At 34.4% G+C, this 23,430-nt stretch overlaps 1 protein-coding gene across 1 annotated transcript; it reads right to left on the reverse strand.

The window, feature by feature from the left end:
- Nucleotides 1–8,247: 8,247 nt before the first annotated feature.
- Nucleotides 8,248–23,420, reverse strand: LOC128548580 (glycosyltransferase 8 domain-containing protein 1-like). The gene is made up of 9 exons (XM_053523845.1): nt 23,250–23,420; nt 21,250–21,360; nt 19,374–19,575; nt 17,959–18,076; nt 16,969–17,056; nt 14,814–14,914; nt 13,517–13,683; nt 11,974–12,086; nt 8,248–11,597 (listed from the first exon to the last, which is right to left on the reverse strand). The coding sequence occupies exons 1-9, from the start codon at nt 23,272–23,274 to the stop codon at nt 11,428–11,430; spliced, it is 1,095 nt and encodes a 364-aa protein (XP_053379820.1). The 5' UTR covers nt 23,275–23,420; the 3' UTR covers nt 8,248–11,427.
- Nucleotides 23,421–23,430: the final 10 nt, after the last annotated feature.

Here is a 23,430-nt window from a genome sequence, read left to right on the forward strand (position 1 = left end):
TGTAGTGGTACAATAAGGTATGCTTTATCCAACATTGCAAGAAAACGGACATACTCTGGTCATGGTAGGTTTCTCCACAATAGCCCCCAGTGATATCATACAATTAAAGCAGTAGAAGTCCTCCATTGGAAAGGACAGTCGTAATATTTTTGCTGCCGTTTGCCCCACCTTGCTGCAAAATTGAAGGTATTACCTAAGCGATTAGAGCACAGCACAGTCAGAGCTACACATCGCTAATTATGCCAGCCACAAAAACTGTGGCGGGAAGATATAACGTATTATATCAAAGATGAAGAAAGGGGAGTGGTGACAGGGTGTTATGGGAAGGGGGGAAACAAAGATTAATATTCAATAGGAAAAGCAATGTTCCCAGATAACGCAGCCTCCTAAATCCACTGTTTTACAAGCATGGATTCACAAATGACCAACACACACGCATGCACTCACGTATGTATATACACATGCAGACACAGACACAGACAAAGCGAAACAAACAAACGTTCATGGCTATGTTTGAATGGCTTAATTGCATGGATGGTTTCCTTATTTGCATAACCCCATGGCCATGTTATGATAAAATCATTGCAAGTTTTATTCATTTGAATGTCTTGTCTCATACCCATGTTACAAAGAAATCATACAAGTTTATTAAAGTGGCATGCACATATAGACTATACCTTAACAAATGCTTATATAGCCTTATAAACGTATTAATATCATGAGAAGACTTAAATTTATTCTCGACCGCAAATCGCTTGAAACCATATACATCCCATTCATTCGTCCAATTCTAGAGTATGGTGACATTATTTTTGACAATTGTACGGTACAAGAGAAGGACTTGCTTGAAAAGGTCCAATACGAGGCTGCTAGGATAGTAACAGGTGCTACCAAACTTGTTTTGTTTTTTTGCATAAACTTATGAACGGGGTTGGATGGGAATCACTTGAAAGTAGGAGGCAGAAGCATAAAGTTATTTTATATTTCAAGATGTTGCATGGCCTCACCCCATCTTACCTTACGGCATTGTGTCCACCCACCGTTTCGAATGATACGTGTAATCTTCGTAACCAAGCTGACTCCCAGGTACCAAGAGTCAGAACGTCTCTCTATTTTGATTCTTTCCTTCCGTCAACTGTAAGAGCGTTTAACGCTCTGCCCCTGTCTATAAGAAATTGTCCTTCAGTTTCATCTTTCAAAAGACAACTTTTTCTAGCAAATAATCAAGTTCCTGTTTATTTCTATAGCGGACGGCGAAAAAATCAGATTCTTCACATTCGCCTTCGAACCAACTGCAGCTCACTCGCCGATGTTCTGTTCTCCAGAAATATTACTGCATCATCCCTCTGCTCATGCGGACGGCCTGAAACAATTTACCATTATTTCTTCCAATGTATACATTACGACAACATACGTACAATACTTACAAATGAAATTAGCAGATACTGTCCTTTTACTCTAAAGACTATTCTCTTTGGAAATATGGCATTAAAGGATGAAGACAATGAAAGAATATTTCTTGCTGTTCATCACTACATTGAAAAATCCAAACGGTTTGATTGAGGTGAAAGAAAAGCGATCACGCATCCATCTCCAAGTCGCTCCCTACCGCTTTCCTCTACATGTCTGAACTATACCTTTAACTTCCGATCAATGAAAATTATTTTTTGGTTCACCATTACCTCGACATTGTAAAAATGAAAGGGTTTGACTGAGGCGAAAGTAAGTATCCAAAAGTAACGGTTAGACATCCATCCCCATGTCGCTCCCTACCGCTTTCTTCTACATGTACTAAACCTACATCTCCTGAACATTATTACTACATCAGTTCTTTAATCTCCATTTCCATTACTTTAAATTTAAAGTTATATAAAAGCAAACTAATTTCATCATACAGTTTTATTTTGTCCAATTATCCTTCTAGATCGCCATATCTTGTAACAATACTAAGTATGCAGTGGAGAGAATTTCTATAAGCTTAAGCTTTCAATTCAATCCACTTGTCTATATTATGTGCAAAACTGTATAACTGTAATTACTATGAGATACAATACAGATGAATAAATATGTTTAAACCAAGTTTATTCATTTATTTTGCCATATAAGATGTTTACAACCATTAAAGATTTTTCCTATTTGTAATGAGCCATGGTGCAAAGAACTCATAAATGTAGGGTTAACGCACGTTTTTTTTGTGTAACAACATCTGCAGAATCCCAAGGGATTGGTTGGTGCACGAGCCCGTAGGGCGAGTGCACCAACATAGCCCGAGGGATTCTGCAGATGTTGTTTCACGAAACAAACGTGTGTTATCGCTATTCTTGCATAAAACACAACTTAAGTGCTGGAAATATCGAAAAAAAACAAGACTATTCAGCTGACATTAGCCGATCGAAGTCGGCCGTTTCAGGTTGTTATGGACACATGTTTTATTTATGCATTTCCAGGGCATACAGAAACAGTGCATATTTTATACATGTCGAACGGACATTCTTGTTGTGGTAATTTCTTTAATATCAAATATATGTAAAATAAGCATGACTCCCCCTTTTTCCGATATATCGGTAGGAACTTTAGCTTTAGAGGCTCGGAATTATGAGAAAAGCGCATACATGGCATCCTGTCTTTACACAATGTGCAGGTGAGGTGCCGACAGAACACAATTCTGCTTGGTTTAAATTAATAGTCTGTCCCTTACGCTTTTAAATGTAAATATTATCGTTTTATAGAAACTGGTATCGATACCTATATTCTTCATGTCGTTAAAAATGAAATCTCTAAGCCTATAACTAGAAAATTTTGCTTTGCACCCCACCCCACCGCGATCAAAGTTTGATAAACACAAAAATTTGAATTTTTCCAACATTGATATAATCAACTTAGATTGGATTTATAAACTCAAACATGGTTGGTGAGATCTACAAATAAATTGAAAAATATATAATAAATACCTTCTGTTCATCAAATGTTCATTAACTATGGAAAAATCCTTCAAACTTTACGCTTCGTCATTTTTATGCTTTACATTACACACCATCACTACATCAGTAGACCGCATAGATGTGTAAAGTAGACACAAACATTTTTTAAAAGTTTTAGTGTAAGATTTAAAGTTAGCATGTCAACTTTCTCGACTCAAATTAATTTGGAAAACGAAATTGTATTTTTGTAAATGTTGTTTGCCTATCATTTTCAGGGATTAAATCGCGGCGTGTAAACTTACTTTGAGTCAAATACGCGTAATAATACAATAATAAGGAACGTCAATTCAGTCGCGTATCAAGAGAGGTAGCGCTTATTACAAGTTAAAGTAAAGTTAGGTTGAAAAATGATATTTTTAATAAAAATGCAGATGAAAAGATTTCATAAATCTCGGACCTTTCGACTTCGGCCAAATTTGATTCGGGATCCATAATTTGCTTACGTTGGACCCGCAACAGCATATTCAAAACGTTCACCAACAGCGCGTGCTCACGAGAATCTCCTTGTTTGTACACGTTTTTTCCCTGTTTGTGCATGCCCGAAATCGGCAAAAAACAAAGGTTTTATGCAAGAATGTGTATTCATTTGAAATGCTTCCTGGCTGTGCTGCAATTAAACTCATGGTAAAGTTAAAATGAATGCTTTTATCACCTGGCATGCTTCAAAGCCATTTTACTTTAAAATTACTGCACATTGCTTCCTTATTGTCATGTTTGTTGTCTCATATTTCAGTGAAATCATTGTATGATTAATTCATGGCCATGTTTATGTGCCTTATTTGGCATGTCTCAAGATCAGTTACAATGAAAACTCATTAATCCTACCTCACCATCGGATTGTTTCGATAAAAACCATCGCAGGTAAAAAGAAAAAACCTATAAAGTTAACCATGTTTTTATACGATTTGACCTAACTTACGATCTCAGATTGCCCAGTGTTCGTACTTGGCCTCGACTTCATTAGGACAAACATTCTGACCAAGTTTCATATAGATGACTATAATTTTAAATGTTCTTTTTTCTATGACTTGAGCCGCACCATGAGAAAACCAACATAGTGGTTTTCCTAGCAGCATGGATCCAGACCAGCCTGCGCATCAGCAGTCTGGTCAGGATCCGTGCTGTTCGCTAACGATTTCTCTAACTGTAACAGGCTTTGAAAGGGAACAGCATGGATCAAGACCAGACTGCGCAGATGTGCAGGCTGGTCTGGATCCATGCTGCTCGCAAACGCACTAAGTTGGTTTTCTCATGGCACGGCACATTTGACCTTATAAACTAGTTGTTTATCCAAGATGATCCAGTTTAGAATCTGGTCAAACTTTCATAATGAAGAACATTCTGAACAGTTTTCATATAGAACGGAAAGGAAATATAAACTCTACAAAGTTTTTTATGATAAATTAAACCTAGTGACATAAATTTCGACGACGGTTGAGTCAGTTTCAAAATCGACTGGACCAAAATTGTAACCTCTTGAGTGTTTTAAAGTAAAACTGTTGATGATCAGGCTAGCATATACTCCATATCAAATTATCTTGGCAATAAATTGTATGATGTAAATAATCATGTATTTTCATAAATGTCAGCAAAAACTCCAAGTTCTTTCATATCAGTAGGAAACCAAGGATCTTTTACCTTGCCATTGTGAAAACATTTGCTTATTTAATTTATAATTTCATGACAATTTTTAAATTTTTAATAGACATTACTAAATAATCGCATTTGGGCCTACTGGGCTAAACAACTCCAAGTTTGTAATAAAATATCAATATACACAAACGAACAACATTATTCAAACTTCATTTATATTTTTTATTGCTTTTCTTATATTAACAAAACACAAAATTTTGACAATACAATGTATATCCGTCATAAATCTGCTTATTCAGAGACTACTTAAACTTTTCTGAAAGAGAAAGTGTTTCACAAAGAGATAAGAGAAAGTGTTTCACAAAGAGATCTGAAAGAGAAAGTGTTTCACAAAGAGATAAGAGAAAGTGTTTCACAAAGAGATCTGAAAGAGAAAGTGTTTCACAAAGAGATCTGAAAGAGATTTCACAAAGAGATCTGAAAGAGAAAGTGTTTCACAAAGAGATCACAAAGAGATCTGAAAGAGATTTCACAAAGAGATCTGAAAGAGAAAGTGTTTTACAAAGAGATAAGAGAAAGTGTTTCACAAAGAGATCTGAAAGAGAAAGTGTTTCACAAAGAGATCTGATAGAGAAAGTGTTTCACAAAGAGATCTGAAAGAGAAAGTGTTTCACAAAGAGATCTGAAAGAGATTTCACAAAGAGATCTGAAAGAGAAAGTGTTTCACAAAGAGATCTGAAAGAGATTTCACAAAGAGATCTGAAAGAGAAAGTGTTTCACAAAGAGATCTGAAAGAGAAAGTGTTTCACAAAGAGATCGCTTCAGCTTTGAAACTATGTTCTAAGCAGTCTCTTCATTTTTGAAACCATGATCTACAAACCCGCTCCAGTTTTGAAACCATACCTGAAATTGGCTTCAATCTAAAACTTGCTTCAGCTTTGGAACTTTTACACAGTATTTCATGCTACAATTCATGTTGTGTTTTAAGAGAACAAAAATAGCACCCTTGTAATATTTCAGCACTGAAATATGAACTAAAACTCGCACTTACTTTGAAACCATGATCTAAAATTCGCTTCAACTCTGAAACTATGATCTAAAATCTTTAAGCAGTTTTACATACTTCAATTCATGTTGTTTTATTCATTCCTTTTTTCACACGAACCAAATTTGTGCCTCCACAAGCAAACATTGAATGTACAACAGTTACTACAAATCATTACAAAAATGATTACAAAGTAAAATATGTAAAATTGACTAGAAATGTGTAAAAATAATCAGTTAAACATGTAAGTTATACACATATGTATGAGATGAACAGAATATATATTTGATTAACATTTTATGTTCAATTATGATTGATACAATGACTGATATAAAATTATGACATATTAAACTAACAAAAATATTTGATTCTGCAATTTCAATTTTGACATTAACAATAAGTAAAAAGTGTTATTCGCATTGTCAGTAACAGATGATTTCCAATTATTTTTTGCTCTTGGACATAATGCTGATAAACAAAGCAGTCTGGAAGACAGCGTTTTCCACCCACCCCCACCCCCCGCCGCTGTTATGGGTTCTGAAAGGGTTGATGATATTGGATGGAAGCATTGACGTTGTTAAGTATATTTTATAGTCTGTGTATGATGACATCAATGTGTTTGTTCCAAGCTCAAACGTTTGACCTTGAGTTGTGACCTTGACCTTGAGCCAACATGGCTGACTCATGAGTTCTGCACATCGTCTTGATGAGGTGATCATTTGATCCAAGTTTCATGAAAATCCTTCAAGGGGTTAAGGAGATACAGAGCTGACATAAAATGGAAGGCTCAAACATTTGACCTCGATTTGTGACCTTAACCTAGAGTGGACATGTTTGACTAATGAGTTCTGAACATCGTCTTAATGGGTGATCATCATCATTTGACCCAAGTTTTATGAAAATCCTTCAAGGGGTTTAGGAGATAAGAACGGACACAAAATGGAAGGCTCAAACCTTTGACCTTCAGTTGTGACCTTGACCTTGAGGACTGCTGCCACAATAAAAAAAAATTACTTTATAATTAGGACAGTTTACCTCTGCTACACCATTACAAATGCTTTTCAATTTTGAATGGAAACATCTATAATTTAGTAAAGACAAGTATTAATTCTAACTTGTTTCCACAATATATAACCCGTCAGTAAACTATGTTTCAAAGCCATATTAAAAACTATAGCAAATATTTGTGATATCTAAAAATTTTCTTTCTTTTTCTTGTTGTTGTTGTACGATCTGGAGGTCAGTGCCTTTAAGTTATATAAAATTTTAATTCAGACACAATATTCATTTTATTAATGACTTTTTTTTATAAATATAGCTCCTACCACTAAAAAATCTATGAACAAACGTATGCATAGGAGCACTATTAAAGTTGCTGCGAAGTTCAAACTCGCATGTTATTAGGGAAATGTATCCTTAAACTATAAACAGAGTATTTACCATGAGGTTTATGTTTTACATAAAATAAAATCATACTACAGTACAAAACATGTTAATTCATTACATAATCAAAGCCTTTGTGTGGGTTATTGTCTGATATACAATGATTCAGAGTTCAGATGCATTGGACTTTAATTAGGAGGGCCTGAACCAGAGTGATTGAATACCCAAGCATCTGAATGATGAACCAATTTTTGTTTTATCAGTCAACAAAACATTGAATATTTACATTTAAACATACTCCTCGAAATATGATCTGTATGTTGGTCTAAATTTATCATATTGTTCTGAGCCTGATTGTGAAATCTAATGTCACAATGATCTCACACAAGTCAACAACTCAAACCTTATGTTTATTTCAGGATATACAATGCTTATTTTCTTCTTACTGACCTACAAATGGAGCCATGTAGGAATGCTCTATACGTAATCTCAAGACCTCTCCAAAATGTTTTAACCCTTACCCTGCTAAATTTCTAAAATGGACTGGTCCATCATTTCATTTGGGCAGTACCATTTATTATTCAAAGGGGTGTTCACTGAAAATTTACTGACTGAAATGTGCAGGCTGATCTTCGTCTGCACTGGTCGCAAAGGCATAATTATTTGCCGCCAGCAGGCTAAGGGTTAATGATAAGTATCTAAGCAATAATTATATATAGGCAGTTTATGCATTAATAAGAAAAACAAAGTAACATCAAAACATTATTCATTTAAAAAGTCAAAGCACCTTCCAAAATTGCAAACATTAACAGTTTTGTAGTTCATAATACATTTTTAAACATAAATTTGAGAAAATGGCAAAATAACTGCTTTAAATGCTTTTAAATCAATAACAATATCTGATTGTACTTTTTCATCACAATACTAAATATATCCACTATATGCCAGAATGTTAATGACTATTAATATAAGAACATAACATTCCAATAAAATACTAAATGCTATTGTGTTTCCACAATAAACCTTGAAAAGGTTGAGCAAGAAATGGCTGTCTTCACTATATCACATCAGTTATGGAGAAACAATTTGAGCTGTGCCATGAGAAAACCAACATAGTGTGTTTGCGACCAGCATGCGGATCCATGCTGTTCGCTAACGGTTTCTATAATTGCAATAGGCTTTGAAAGCAAACAGCATGGATCCGGACAAGCCTGCGCATCCGCACAGTCTGGTCAGGATCCATGCTGGTTGCAAACGCACTACGTTGGTTTTCTCATGGTGTGGCTCATTTCACATTATGAGACTTCCAAAGTAATTTAACAGCAGGAGAAAATGATTCAGTAAATACATTTCCAGAAAACAAAACTGGAACATTCAAAATCATAATTTACCCATACTAAATTGTCTATGGCACTCAATGCAAGCATAAAGGGTATTGGCAAGATTAAATAAAGTATAAAACATATATTATCAAAAGACAACAACAACAACAAGCAATACAATCAGCAGCAGTGTACATGTTATACTAGCTTCAATACAACACTCAGCATATATATTAGGGTATATGTGCATATAAATTTTGTACAACACAAATTGAATCATTTGGCACATTTGAACTTGGAAGCACAATAACATGAAAATTTCTGAAAGTTACTTTTACTTTACTTGACCCATTCATGTCTTAAACTACTAAAAAAAAACAAGTTGAAAGATTTCCTGCGGCCAGAAGTTATACAGACCCGTAATTGTTATGACCACTCAGCCTAAAACTGTACTTATGGGTAGTATTGCGTATTAAAATATTCGCGGATTGTTTTCCAGAAATTTATGGACACTTGACGAAAATAAAATTAATTTTCAAACTAAAAACAATAGTTTATTGCTGTTCATAAAGAATATCTAAAACAGTATCCAAACCTGATTTGTTTTACTGTTATTAATAACTTGTTGCCTGAAAATTATCTATGCCAGCTATATTGCAAAAACGGTATTCCATAAATGCGATAAGTCAATCGCACATTGGTAAAAATCACATGAAAACACCCATGTGCTACACTATTTTTTCCTTTCCAATATACCCATGACCTGTAATGAACACATCACTTAAACCAAATCAATTCTAAGGTACATCTATATAGACATTCACCTGCAATATTAGAGAAAACCATAAACACTGTATACTGGTCACTGCCTGAACAGAAGTCTGTGTAAAGTATAAATTATATGGGATATGTTGTTATCAAAATATATCATTCAAAACAACTATAATTCAAACACACAAATAATTCCTATTTACAAATACAACTATAATCTCATGAAAATGTGTTAAAGAACAAATTTTAAACCATTCCCCAGTCACATGTAAGACAAATACAAGTATAACATTACAAGATTTTATGAAAAATATCACATTTATTTACAAGTCAATTATGTTAAAAATGGTTATATTTTTATAGTCATGTATTTTTAACAAAAGCATAGTATCAATGTCATGGTCAATAAACTTGCAAATTAGAGACACTAACTCTTGTGAAAGGCTCATAATGCTTTTGTTTTTAATTTGGCTTTACATTAGGAACATAAAATATGTCTAATCCTCTATTTCCGTACTTTTTTCTCATGTATTTGCGAAATGTCTAAATACTGATTAACATAGCTGAAAATATTATTGAAACTACTATTTATGATTACCTCCCTTTATTGATCTAACTGTGCATGTTCATTTGTAATACTAACAGTACAGATTTTCTAACCATGTAATTATTTAAGAAATAATATATCTCATCCAGTGATTTGTCATTGAATAAATCATTGTTTGGAGTTCAGATGCGAAGGATTTATATCACGAGGGCGCAGCCCAAGTGATATAATAATACGCATCTGAACGACAAACAATGATTTATTCAAGATCAAATCACTAAATGAGATATATTATTTCGATTCTAACACATTACCAAGGACTTTTAAGTACATCCTTGACGACATTCATTAAATATTTGCCCGTTTTCAATTGGTTTCTTTTCCAGCGCGCCGCTATGCCGTTTGACGCTATGACGTAATAATTGTGACGTCAGAACACTGATCTGTTGTATAATAATTCACTGTTTTCAGCCTTCTTTGTTTAATAGGAAAATGAATCGGATTGTGTTAGAATACAGGTTATAAGCTTTGTATCAGGAAATATGCACAAGTTCTGCAGCGGAAATATTGCGCGACTAAAGTTGCGCAATATTCTTCCACTAAAGAACGAGTGCATATTTCCCGATGCAAAGATAATAACCTTATTATTACGTATGTTTCTACACGTATAAATGTAAGGTAAATATTATGAATTTGTTCAATAGCCTGAATAAGATTGACAATACAGAATTAAATAAAAGAATTAATGCAATGACACACATTACATTAATTACATCACACACTAGATATGAAATTCAGGAAAACCTTGCCACTAACAATAACCTTATTTCCACTAACAAATACATATTAATTGTAAAAGAAATTTCACATGGCTATCATATGATATAATTATATACATATTTTGATCAATGTTTTTTACTTACCATGCTGGACACAACAGTTCATTATAGAAATTTAGCTGGGTAAGGGTTGAATCTATAGTAGCTCAATATGACGGATGAGCAGTGATCTTGTGATTATAGAGTGGAGATGCTCAATATGAGCAAATATGATAGTTTGAAAGACATCAACTTTTTGATTGATCTTGCAGTAACTCAGTACTGTAAATGCAAATTGGAGATATTATCTACAATAGACTTAAATCAATGATTTAAACAGGAGTTAAATTTTAGTGGAGAGCTGATCATAGAAAATTCATGTACTATTAGTGTTTTATTTTGATTATGATAATAATACTTAAAATTCAAAGTGACTGCTTTCTTGTAATTTAAATGAATTACAGATATAGAAGTAACACTTTACTGGTATTACTAAAAATCTATGGCTAAAATCATCATTTATTTATGATTCTAACACTTTTAAGATTTTCCTTTATATAAACAAAGAAGGATTTTACCATGTATTGTCTTGTCGATAAAAAACATGTTTCGCAAAATGACCTATTTTTGGCTATTCCGCCTAAAAAAGGATTCCAGATTAGTATCCCTTCCTGCATAATTCGAACGTGTTAGAATGGAAACAGATTTTAGTTTTGCATGCTTTCCTGGCAAATAAAACACGACTTTTCCTTCAGATGAGTCGTAATTAATCACTCATGCCTTCGGCCTTCGTGATTAGAATATTACACATCTGAACTCGAAACTGTGTTTTATTTGCCAACAAAATCTATTTCCCAAACACAACTGATGGAACACATTTCAATACATGCTGATAACCAAAAAGCCATGTACATGTTTATTATTGCAAGCAGTCATTAAATATGTAATAAACAACACATATGGTGTTCTAACTTCTTCTAACTGGCATAAATTGTCCCATTGGGTCTTCTATAAAATATCTGTCCCAGATTTCTGCATGCTGTGACCTTCGACCCCATGGTTTGAACTGACCATTCCAATGTAGTAGTTTGGCTTTTTTAAGAAAAGCTGATGTGTAACTGGTACCTCTTGTCCAACCTGAATTTTCAAAATTTGAAATATTGCAGAAAAATATTTCTTTTTTATAAGAAAATCATCATTTCATGTATACGTGTTCCGTTAAACTGGACAGATTGTGTATTTTACAAAAATAAGTTTCACTACAAGCCTTATTTATCACAAAAATCTCTAAGAAAATGTAAAAGAAATTTTAAGAGAAATTAAACAAGGGTCTTCCGTGCAAAATTTCCCTAAACGATCCTTAAAAATTAACTTCTTTAAATTAAAACTTATTTTTGTTAAAGTCACAAAGCATGATTATGTTTCTGTTACAAAAAAAACCATCTTCCATTTCATACAGTTTGTTTCATTTCTTGAAGTATATATAAAAGGAAATACATGAATGTGGGCTTACCGAGATATCTAACATGCCAGATGGGGTCCATCGCTGTGTATTTATTGTAGAAGACAAGCATCATAGGAGGCTGTGAGCCTCCTCCCCCTCTTTCACTGCCATACACCTCCTCCCTAAAATAGAAATATAATTTCACTAAATAGACCATAAGACTACTGAGAAGTTGTTTCATGAAGCCTACTTAGGACAAAATTAGATCTTGAGAGAAAGCTGTTTCACAAAGTTAACATCATTTTAAGCCGATTCATGCTAACCATTGGCTATTCTTAGAATCTGAGCAAAATAAAAATAAGATAGATCTGTCCTAAAAATTAATTAACAACCTGTCTACAAAAGAATAGAGGTTATATCCTATGAAATAAATGTGTTTTAAAAGTTCTTACATAGGAGAGAACTTACGATGAACTCATGAACTTTTGTGAAATGGGCCCTAGATTCCAAGGTGAAGCAAATAGAAAACACAACATTTAGAACACAATATACCTGAAGGCATTTTCCCCTAACTACTGATCAAAGTGAGAAAGTTGTCAGTTTCTTGTGAAGAACCAGTAAGTAGTGGCACAAAATCCAGAACACTGGTGTAATTAACTTACCTCTAAATAATTTATACATACTGATCAACACTAACTTTCAATCCACATCAAATAAACATGTTCCTGCTTGCTTTTTAAATGGTACAGTGTAAAAATATGTTTATAAGCAAAGTAACATCTTTCAGTAAAGTTGTAATCATCATATTTCTAGAACATTTGAAGTCAATATGTAATAGGCAGAACTGATTACACTGCAAACAGTTTGGTCACCTTAGAATGGTGGACCCGTAAATACAATTGGCAAATTACATAGCCTCTGTATGATCTTAGCATTCTCCATTTTTTACTGACGTGTGCATGTTCAGCTTCCTTTACATCCACAGAGTGCAGAATTGCTTAACCCATAACATGCTGGACACAACTAATTCTGCCTTTGCGACCAGTGTAGATCATGATCTGCACTTATCGCCATTCAGTCAGTATCTTTTTGGTAAGAACCCCTTTTTAACAGTTAATGCTACCATCCAAATTGAAAGATGGAGAAGTTCATTTTAGAAATTTAGCAGGGTAAGGGTTAAAAATACTTCATAATCACAGAGAAATGGCTGAGCTCAATACTGGTCCACTACCTAAACTGATACATGTCATTGTATCAATTGCCAATATTTGTCCTAAATATTGTATGCATAATTTGTCTTGTAATGAAATTTCAGGTAATGTAAAGAGCAATTTACTGCACACTGCATAAATGCTAGCAGCATTATGTATTAAAATAGAGAATGATATACTGTTGAATCTTTTAATTTTCAGGGCATTAAGTTGTGTGGTTCTGCCCAAAACAGCTAGTTTGTTTGGGTATGAATTGGTAATTTTCAATGTTTGAAGACTACATGAATGGGAAATTTATTTGTTTGTTGGTATTAAATTTCGTGCATTTACACAATCATGAATCCATCAAAACTGATCCTCAACAAACATTGATGATTTCATTGAATGAATAAACATCTTACTTGGTATTCAAGGTAAGCCAATATTCGAGTTTTTGTGTTATATTGTATTTCCTCCACAGGTCGATATCTGTCACATACACCCCAGTGTTGAAGGAACAAGCTGTAGGGTTTATATCTAACAACTGTACATGTTTGTTCTTGAAGTCTATATAGTCAGCATACACATTCTGAAATCAGGAGAAAACATTTACTGTAAAATCATTTAATTTCGTGGGCATGAAATTTCGTGGTTTTGGTAAAAACTGCAATTTCGTGGGGATATGAATTCGTGGATTTCAACTTTTGAACATAAACTGAATGGGAATTTTACTTGTTCATTGGGATTAAACTTCGTGGATTGACTTAACCACGAAATCCACGAAAATTAGTCCCCCACGTATATTAATGATTTCACAGTATCTAATAGCATATGGCATCAGATTGATGTCAAAATGTTTAAAAAGAAGAAATCACCTTAATTATGATGAACAAGATAAAACTCTGAGATGTGATCAAAAGACTTTCAGGAAATAGTGATTTCAAAATACACTAAAACAGTTGTTAAATGTGAAGAAAATTTCTTCATCCTGCTGGTCACTGAACAAAATCGTAATGGAAAAATAGTGGGAGAAATATATATTTGAAATTTACTAATCATTGCTTTTAAGTACCTAGTAGGCTAGTACCCTGTTTAATTCTGTGTATATCTGTTTTTGAAATAAAAGATGCCAAACCATAGACAGAACTATGTATACCTGATAAAAACCAGAATGTTTGTGTCAATATTGTAAATAATCACGAATGACAAAATAGTTTCTTTTTTTTTTAACTTATTTCTTAAAAAGTAAACAATTTATACATCTTTGTTTCAGGAGCTATTTTTATCCCCCCCCCCCCCCCCCCCCCCCCCCCCCCATGATGATCTTTCACACGCTTGACTGCTGCAGGTCCAGGCAAGCTTCAAATGCTGACTGAACTCATTTTCAGTAGCATGGTCACTGTGACCTTGACCTTTGTCCTAGTGATCGCCAAAACCATTGAAGTCATTTTCTTTAGTTTGAAGACCATGGGCCAAAGCATTCTACTAAACTGACATGTGATGATAGGCAATTTCTATTCACAACAGCATGCTAAATCTAAGAAAATTACCACAATGAAATATTAGTTGTCTATCATATATATGCAAATCTATGTGGCAAAATTTTTGTAAATAACACACTCAGTGTGTAAGGGAGGCAACATACCATGCATGGTACTGTAACTGACTGTTGAATAAATACTCCAAGTAACATAAATGTAATGTTCATAACTGTTATACCTTCATCAGTGTAACTCTCTTAGCCGAGCCAGTACAATCCTCCGCAAATGACGCCCAATGGTCTGGCTTCAACTTCATGTTGTACAGGTCATATAAATCACCTGTAATCATAATGTATACTTGATTAACAAATGAATATGTGATGTATGAATAGTCATACAATTATGGTACTGAGGTATAATCATCAGTGTATCAAGTTGTTGTCTGCATGTCATACATGTACCATGCTTAAATCTAACCCTTACCCTGCTAAATTTCTAAAACTTTCAATTTAGACAGTACCATTAACTGTTTAAAGGGGTGCATACCAAAAAGATACTGACTGAATAGCAAACAGTGCAGATCATGATCAGACTGCATGGATGTACAGGCTAATCATGATCTACACTGGTTGCAAAGGCAGAATCAGTCATGTCCAGCATGATAAGGGTTAACAAATTACAACTGATTCTGAAATCCTCAGTAACAGTGAAATCAATTCATTTGTCTGCAAGAAATACATATTTCCCCAAAATGACTATTTCTGGGGATATAGATGTGTAGATTTTGACCTTTAAACATCAAATGAATGAGAATTTTACTGCCTTAATGGTAATAAATTTCGTGGACTGAATCAACCATTTAATTCATGATAAATAGTCCCTCATAAAAAGTAATGATTTTGCAGGACATGTATGTTCAAAACCCATATATAAGTTACACACAATTTTACAAGTCTCCACATAGGCAGCAGGAATATATCAAATTTTGCAAATCTGTAATGGTATGACCAAAATGTATATTTTATATGAAATTCTTGCAAAAACAATATCAAAATTGTGGAGAAACTATGAGTTATGTAGTCAGGCACATGAGGCTTTATTTTTTTGTTACAGAAAATATTTTCACAGCCATGAGAATTTGATTTTTTTTCCAAAAACAATACTGCCTCCTTGACAATGGGAGATAATTCAGTAGAAAAAGTGACATTAAGGTTTAGAGAGTTCTTTTCCTTGTTGGATTTTAAGACAACATTATGCAACTTCCCAGCTTCTGATAATGGTAGTAGACCACATGTGACCGTCCTAATATTTTATTCACTGGCATGCATCATGGGTATACAGCTTTCTCAGGTAAAAAAAAATTATAGTTTCAAACTCACAGCAATGCAGGGCAAGTAATTTATAGTCAGTGACCTTCACAACTCAGCCACACATAATTTTTTCTATGATACTGTATAATATTTACAAATTTATTGAAAAAATTGCAAAAATCTCCCCAGAGGAGATCTTTTATAGAGGTAATTGATAGTTTTTTATCTTGCTTTTGGCATTTCCGACCACAGTCTATGTCTTGTTGTGTCTGGAGGCAAAATTATGGTTATTTACTATGAGCTGTATATCTATACTAACATGTTTATATATGATGGATACCTTTATATCTGTCACAAATATTGGTTGCTTAAAAAGGTCAAACTCCTCTTTTTCAAATAAAATTTATGTTATTAGTGATGCGACAAAACATGTTAATAACTTTAACAACATTGCAATAATGAAATAATCCCCATAAATGGATGTTGCCCTTTTTATTCATGTCAATTTTCAACAATGGTTTCTCCCATTTTATATCATTAGCTTTTATTGACACTCCTTTATTCTAACCTTTAGCCTGCTGGTGGCAAGTAATTCTGCCTTTGCGGCCAGTGCAGACCATGATCAGCCTGCACATCCAGTTAGTAAATTTTCAGTGAACACCACTTCGAATAATAAATGGTACTGCCCAAATTGAATGATGGACCAGTCCATTTTAGAAATTTAGCAGGCTTAAAGGTTAGTATAGATTTTAATATTCTGTTACTGGTTATAGATGCTGATGGGAATATCCGGGTTTAGGATAACTGTTTTGGAAGTAACAAGGTTCTGCCAAGTTGCCGTCAATGCAGTTACATTACCCAAGAGTCAGATATCCCTATCTGCATCTACTTCCAGTGCCAGGTAGATTATTTTTCTTGAATACTAGGTTACCTCATTTTACATATCAGAACAAAGTAAAATGAAATAATTGCTTGTAGAATTCTTTCTCACAGCAGCATATTTAAACAAAACACAGGAAAGAAACATTATGTATACAATGGCAGAAACCATTAATGTATACAGGGGTGTCAAGACAGACCTACCTTGCACAATACAGTCATCATCAATGAAAATAATTCTTCCACTTAGGTCTGGAAACAGCTGTGGGATGTAGTATCTGGCATAGTTCAACTGAAAATATATTGCAAATAACTACATCCCCAGAATTTGAGAAGGCACTTGGTTACTTCAAATGAAGGAATCTTGTGGAGTACTTTAAGTGTTTTAACTGTATGATTTAGTGCAAAATAAATCCATTCTCTGGTTTTAACTTATACATATATATATACGGTTAAGATTAAAGTCAGATAATGGATTAATTTTGTATTTAATATAGATATATATGTATAAATACAGAACAGATCCCAAAGAGTACAATGAACCCACTAATTCAGAAAATTCTGAAAAAGAAATGTTATAATTCGTTTTCTATGAGTCAGGCATAATATAATGCCGCAATAAGCAAAAATGACTCTGAATACGATACCGGTAAGCAGATAAAATGAGTAATACATGTTTAAATATGATACATTACAGCTGTGGTTGGCTTAAAAGGCCATTTAAACCAACACATTTTAGGCAAAAAAATAATTTCTCTCAAAAATCCATTTTTGCAAGATATTCCTTTAAATAACCAAAAATAATGTGCAGAAGGTTGTAAACCGTTGAAATGCTTTTCAAATAATGCAGAAACTTTACACTCTTCTGACAATTTTACCAATATCTAACTTTAATTTTCACCCACTTTATCATTTTTCAGTGTCATTTTATCATTTTTCAGTGTCATATGTAGATTCTATGCCAAACTTGGTGGAAATGAACATGTTGAAAAATTTCGCCCAAACTGTAGGCGAGTAGCTTTAAGATGAATATGTACCACAGAAAAAGAAACGAAGACAAAATTAGCCCTAAACTGTTCTCTAAAATTAGAGAAGAAGAATTTGAACTAACACGAGATATGCCAAAGCCAGGATCCTGTTTATCCTTATCAAACCAGTAGACTATAAACTTTTAATATCTTCCAAATAACTTACAGGTTTTGCTAGCTCCTGTCTGCTGCCTCTTACTTTAATCTTTCCTTCCACAAGTTCCTTTGGGAATGGTTTAATCTCATACATTATATCATGTAGTCTAGAATTTTCTATCCAAGTTCTGAAAAAAAATCATGAATAATTTTTCGTTACGTGTGGAAAATAGGGTAAGAAGGCATTCTGTACAGCATTTAATCCACTCAGCAATAAGACATCTAATTAATATGCAATATTCACCAGAATAATGCAATATAACTGTGAGGCAATAGCAGAGGTCAATATACTCTCTTCTTTTTGTTATTTTGTATGGTTTACGTCGCACGGACACAGTTATAGGTCATACGACGACTTTCCAGGTTTGATGGTGGAGGAAGACCCCACGTGCCCTTCTGTGCATTATTACTGCACAAGCAGGCTAAATAGCTTCCTCACATATAGAATTCAACACCCCAAGTGAGACTGGCTATGGAACCTACGTTGGTAATGGGCAAGTGATTCAATGTCAGCAGCCTTAACCACTTAGCCACAGAGGCCACAGAGGCATCTACTCTCTTCTGGTGAATATCATATCATATATCACATGAACCAAATGGCTTCATGAATAATGGTTAACAGCTGATTTGTTATATGAGCCGTGCCATGAGAAAACCAACATAGTGGGTTTGCGACCAGCATGGATCCAGACCAGCCTGCGCATCTGCGCAGTCTGGTCAGGATCCATGCTGTTCGCTAACGGTTGCTCAAATTACAATAGGCTTTGAAAGCTAACAGCATGGATCCTGACCAGACTGCGCGGATGCACAGGCTGGTCTGGATCCATGCTGGTCGCAAACTCACTATTTTGGTTTTCTCATGGCGTGGCTCATATATCAAAGTATGTTACATTTACCACAATAACTTCTCACAATCCAATTTACAAAGGAGGCTATATATACATGAGATTTTTCTCACTACATCTCACACCACAGGATGAGATCTTGTTTATTCATGAAAACATTATACCATACTTTCAATGAATACTTGATTAGTGCCTAGATTGCTATAACATGTTTGATAAACTGACTGAGGCAATAAAAGATTTCACAAGAAAATGGCAAAAAATGATTCTGCTGTTCATTCTTAGACTATTCCTTTCAAATAGACATTTCTCTGAGACTTTAGTATTAACCCTTATCATGCTGGACACGACTGATTCGGCCTTTGCGACCGGGGTAGATCATGATCAGCCAGCACATCCATGCAGTCTGATAATGATCAGCACTGTTCGCCATTCAGTTAGTATCTATTTGGTAAGCACCCCTTTTAACAGTTAATCATACTGTCCAAATTGAAAGATGGACAATTTCATAATAGAAATTTAGCAGGGTAAGGGTGGTTAAAAATATTATTCTGTATGCAGATATGGAGTCGATGTTTACCTCAGATGACCGACGCTGTTTTCTTCCACTACAAGATGAAACATGACCGGATGTTTGGCATGCTGATCTATACTGTTTATTAAGGCAATCATTCCTCCTATAGTGTTCTCATCTGAGGTAATACATACATGTACAACATCTGCTTGAGCCAGCTTGGATTTATTGAAACGGGCTAGCTGGAAAGCCTCCGCTTGGAAAATACCTGATAAAATGGAGAAGGAAATTTTTTAAAAAAGCATTTTATTTGTGATAACTACAGAGTGTTTCCGAACAGAATTGTTTAAATATATAAACCTACATCTTTCCATCTGATTACTACATGAACCGCACCATGAGAAAACCAACATAGTGGCTTTGCGGCCAGCATGGACCCAGACCAGCCTGCGCATACGTGCAGTCTGGTCAGGATCCATAATGTTCACTTTCAAAGCCTATTACAATTAGAGAAACCGTTACCGATTGACCCTATGTTGGTTTTCTCATGGTGCGGCTCATATTTCCATTACATGTTCAGTAGTGAGATATACAGATACACTTGAGTCACATAGTGGACACAATTCCACCTAGATTATTTTTATTGCTTAAAAAATAAGCTACCTATTCTAACAGCATTTTAGTAAATGTATATCAGATTAATATATTTACAATACATACGATAAAGCATCATTTTCATCAAATACCAATTTATTTTAGTTTAATTCTAACTTCACATTCAACCATGTCACATCTTTGTACACTGCAGACTGGTCCCTTGAAATAAAACTAGTGCCAATGTCTAGAATATGACTTTAGCAGGTTTTAAAAATCTGCTAGGGCTACATGGCAGGAAGTTTATCAACTGACAGCATATTTCTTAATATCTTAAGTATACATGTAAACAAGCCAAGAAGGCCCTGTATCGCTCACCTGACCTACTGACCTAAAGATCATCAAGATTAACATTCTGACCAAGTTTCATTAAGATATGGTCATAAATGTGGTCTCTAAAGTGTTAACTAGCTTTTCCTTTGATTTGACCCGGTGACCTAGTTTTTGACCCCACCTTACCCAGATTTGAACTTGACCTATAGATCATCAAGATCAACATTCTGACCAAGTTTCATTAAGATATGGTCATAAATGTGGCCTCTACAGTGTTAACTAGCTTTTCCTTTGATTTGACCTGGTGGCCTAGTTTTTGATCCTACATGACCCAGATTCAAACTGGACCTTGAGACCATCAAGATTAACATTCTGACCAAGATTCATGAAGGTACAATCTTAAATGTGACCTCTACAGATTTAACAAGCTTTTCCTTTAATTTGACCTGATGACCTAGTTTTTGATCCCAGATGATCCAATATGAACTTGTCCAAGATTTTATTGAGGGTAACATTCTGACTAAGTCTCATTAAGATTAGGCTAAAATTGTGACCTCTAGAGTGTTATCAAGCTTTTCCTTTGATCTGACCTTGTGACCTAGTTTTTGACCCCAGACGACCCAATATCAAAATCATCCAAGATTTTATTGAGAGTAACATTCTGACCAAGTTTCATTAAGATTGGGCTAAAATTGTGACCTCTAGAGTGTTAACAAGCTTTTCCTTTGATTTGACCTGGTGACCTAGTTTTTGACCCCTGATGACCCAATATCGAACTCGTCCAAGATTTTATTGACGGTAACATTCTGACAAAGTTTCATTAAGACTGGGCCAAAATTGTGACCTCTAGAGTGTTAACAGTCAAATTGTTGACAACGGACACAGGGCGATTACAAAAGCTCACCTTTGAGCACTTCTTGCTGAGGTGAGCTAAAAATGCACAACAGTTTTAAAGACATCTCAAAGTGGTATAAACATATAACATTTTACCTTTATTGAACATACAAAATTTTACCTTTATCAGGACCTGATTGTTTTTCTCTCAGAATGCCATGAACAGGGAATAGATTTGGAAACCATAGATAGCACATAATACCTAACCATACCACTGCAAGCAGGCCAAACACTGTAATTATAGAAATATATATTCACATCATACATGCAAATAAAATGTGTAATGCACTGAAACTTACTTAGTCTTGGCAATATTGTTAAAATCTTAAAAATGCAAAGAGAAATCTTTCAAAATACTTAAATATCCTACGTAAAAAAAGTCAGCAAAGTTGATTTTAACTTGATAACTGCCATAAAGTATTGTCAAATAAAACAAGAAGGCCATAGAGGCCTCAAGTTGTTAACCTGACATTGACTATTAGACCTAATGAATATATACATGACATACTGAATCCTGAATGGTAACATAATTATGTGTTTAGTATCAGGCACACTTCTGGTTGCGCAAACCATCCAAATTGACTATTTCCCTTAACTAACTATTTAGTCTTTAAAAACAGGAGACAATTTCGAAATTTCTCTCTCGTATTTTTCTTGTCGTTTTATTAAAATACATTGTAAGTGACAGAAACTGAAGTATTTAATATTCTTTAATTCTGGGAAAATACAATCACAAATTTGATAAATAATAAATAGCAATTTGCGCACCGTATTCAGAAGCTTAAAATTTTTATCTCGGGACTGATGCATTGAAATCGTAAACTTGATATTTTCTTTAGAATTTAAAACATGGACTGTGCTGATGAATTGTCATGATTGTTGGTTGAGTAAATAAATACTGGTGCTACCGGAAATAGCAGTTAAAATTTCATATTCAATATACATCGAACCCAAGTGAAAGGAAAAATAAAATATTTAATATAAAAAATACATAATAAGAGCAACTTAATGACAACTAATCTTAAATTTTCCCAGCACATTACCTTAATTATATGTAATACAGTACCTATAACAGATCTAGCACATACATAATTACCGGACCTCTAGACTCTGCAGCCACTTTCTATTAATTTTATTAGTCAGACTGGCAGGGACGGTGGATGGAAGGGGATACTTGTTGCGATCATGCCGCGAATATCCGGCGAACATGCCGCGAACACTTTTGATACAATTGATATGTTTGCAGGATGTTCGTTTGGTGTTCACTTTTCACATGTATGCAAATTAGTTTTGCCGCGAACAAGTTGCCGCAAACTTCCTGCAAACAAATAGATGTGAGTTTCCCACGAACAAGTTACTGCGATCATCTTCTTCTTGCGCACAATGCCGCGATCATTGGTCTTCCTGCTAACTACCCCACAAACTAGTATCAAATCAATTGCGGCATGATCGTGGGTAGCAGCGAATATCCCGCAAATACTTCCTGCAAATAGGTTAGTCAAAATAATTCGACGTTCAGACTGTTTTATATTTGTGATGGGCAATCTAACGTCAAAACTTTGAAGGACCAAAATAATGGAAGTTAAATCACAGTACACAGTCATGTAAAGTTATTGGTTTTATGTGGCATGTAAACACACGGTAAACGTTGATCATGTACAGTACATGCAAAGGTTTAAACCACCAGAAAATTCGTAATTCTGGATATAATTTGGTAATTTTTACACAGATTAATGAGGAATTGAATCTCCTTTCGATACATTAACTTTAAGTTTTATTTTAATTTATGGCCAATTCGTGAAATAATCGGCATTTAAACCTTTAGCTTGTAAAGCAGCGGCAGCGATGAAAATTTCATCGGAAGTTGCTTCAACTATTTTGGTCATTCGCGTGTTTGACGCGAGTGCATGGGGTTAATTATCTCAATATTTCCTAGGATCGCGTCAAATTAGTTGGACTAGTTAGCAAATAGGTATGTTCGCAGCTGTTAGCGGTATGCTCACAGCTTTTTGACCATTTCATAAGGGACCCAAGTACCTGTAAAAACTTTTAATTGTAATTTTACACAGACAGCAACTTTCAAAAAAAAAAAAATTATTGTAGTCTGTAGAATCTACTTGCATTTTTTCGTACTGCAAAATCCCATTGCTTGAATGCTTCACAATTCTGACATATAACGAACATGCATGTATTTACTTGTGCGCCGACCTGACTTTTTCTTGCATTTATTATATGAAAATATAGAAAAATATAGTTGACACGTAACTAACTGGAAGCTGACATGTTGGCAAGACTGCATTCC

The sequence above is a fragment of the Mercenaria mercenaria genome, chromosome 14 (assembly GCF_021730395.1).
Source record: "Mercenaria mercenaria strain notata chromosome 14, MADL_Memer_1, whole genome shotgun sequence".
Taxonomy (NCBI): domain Eukaryota; kingdom Metazoa; phylum Mollusca; class Bivalvia; order Venerida; family Veneridae; genus Mercenaria; species Mercenaria mercenaria.

What these genes read in the sequence shown, in the direction of transcription:
- LOC128548580 (XM_053523845.1), bottom strand. Translation starts at nt 23,274, where the DNA reads ATGGGATTTTGCAGTACGAAAAAAT. An exon ending in ATTTTGCAGTACGAAAAAAT is followed by an intron (nt 21,361 to 23,249) that starts GCAAGTAGATTC and finishes CTATAATTACAG; the next exon opens with TGTTTGGCCTGCTTGCAGTG. An exon ending in AACAGCGTCGGTCATCTGAG is followed by an intron (nt 18,077 to 19,373) that starts GTAAACATCGAC and finishes ATTTTTTTTCAG; the next exon opens with AACTTGGATAGAAAATTCTA.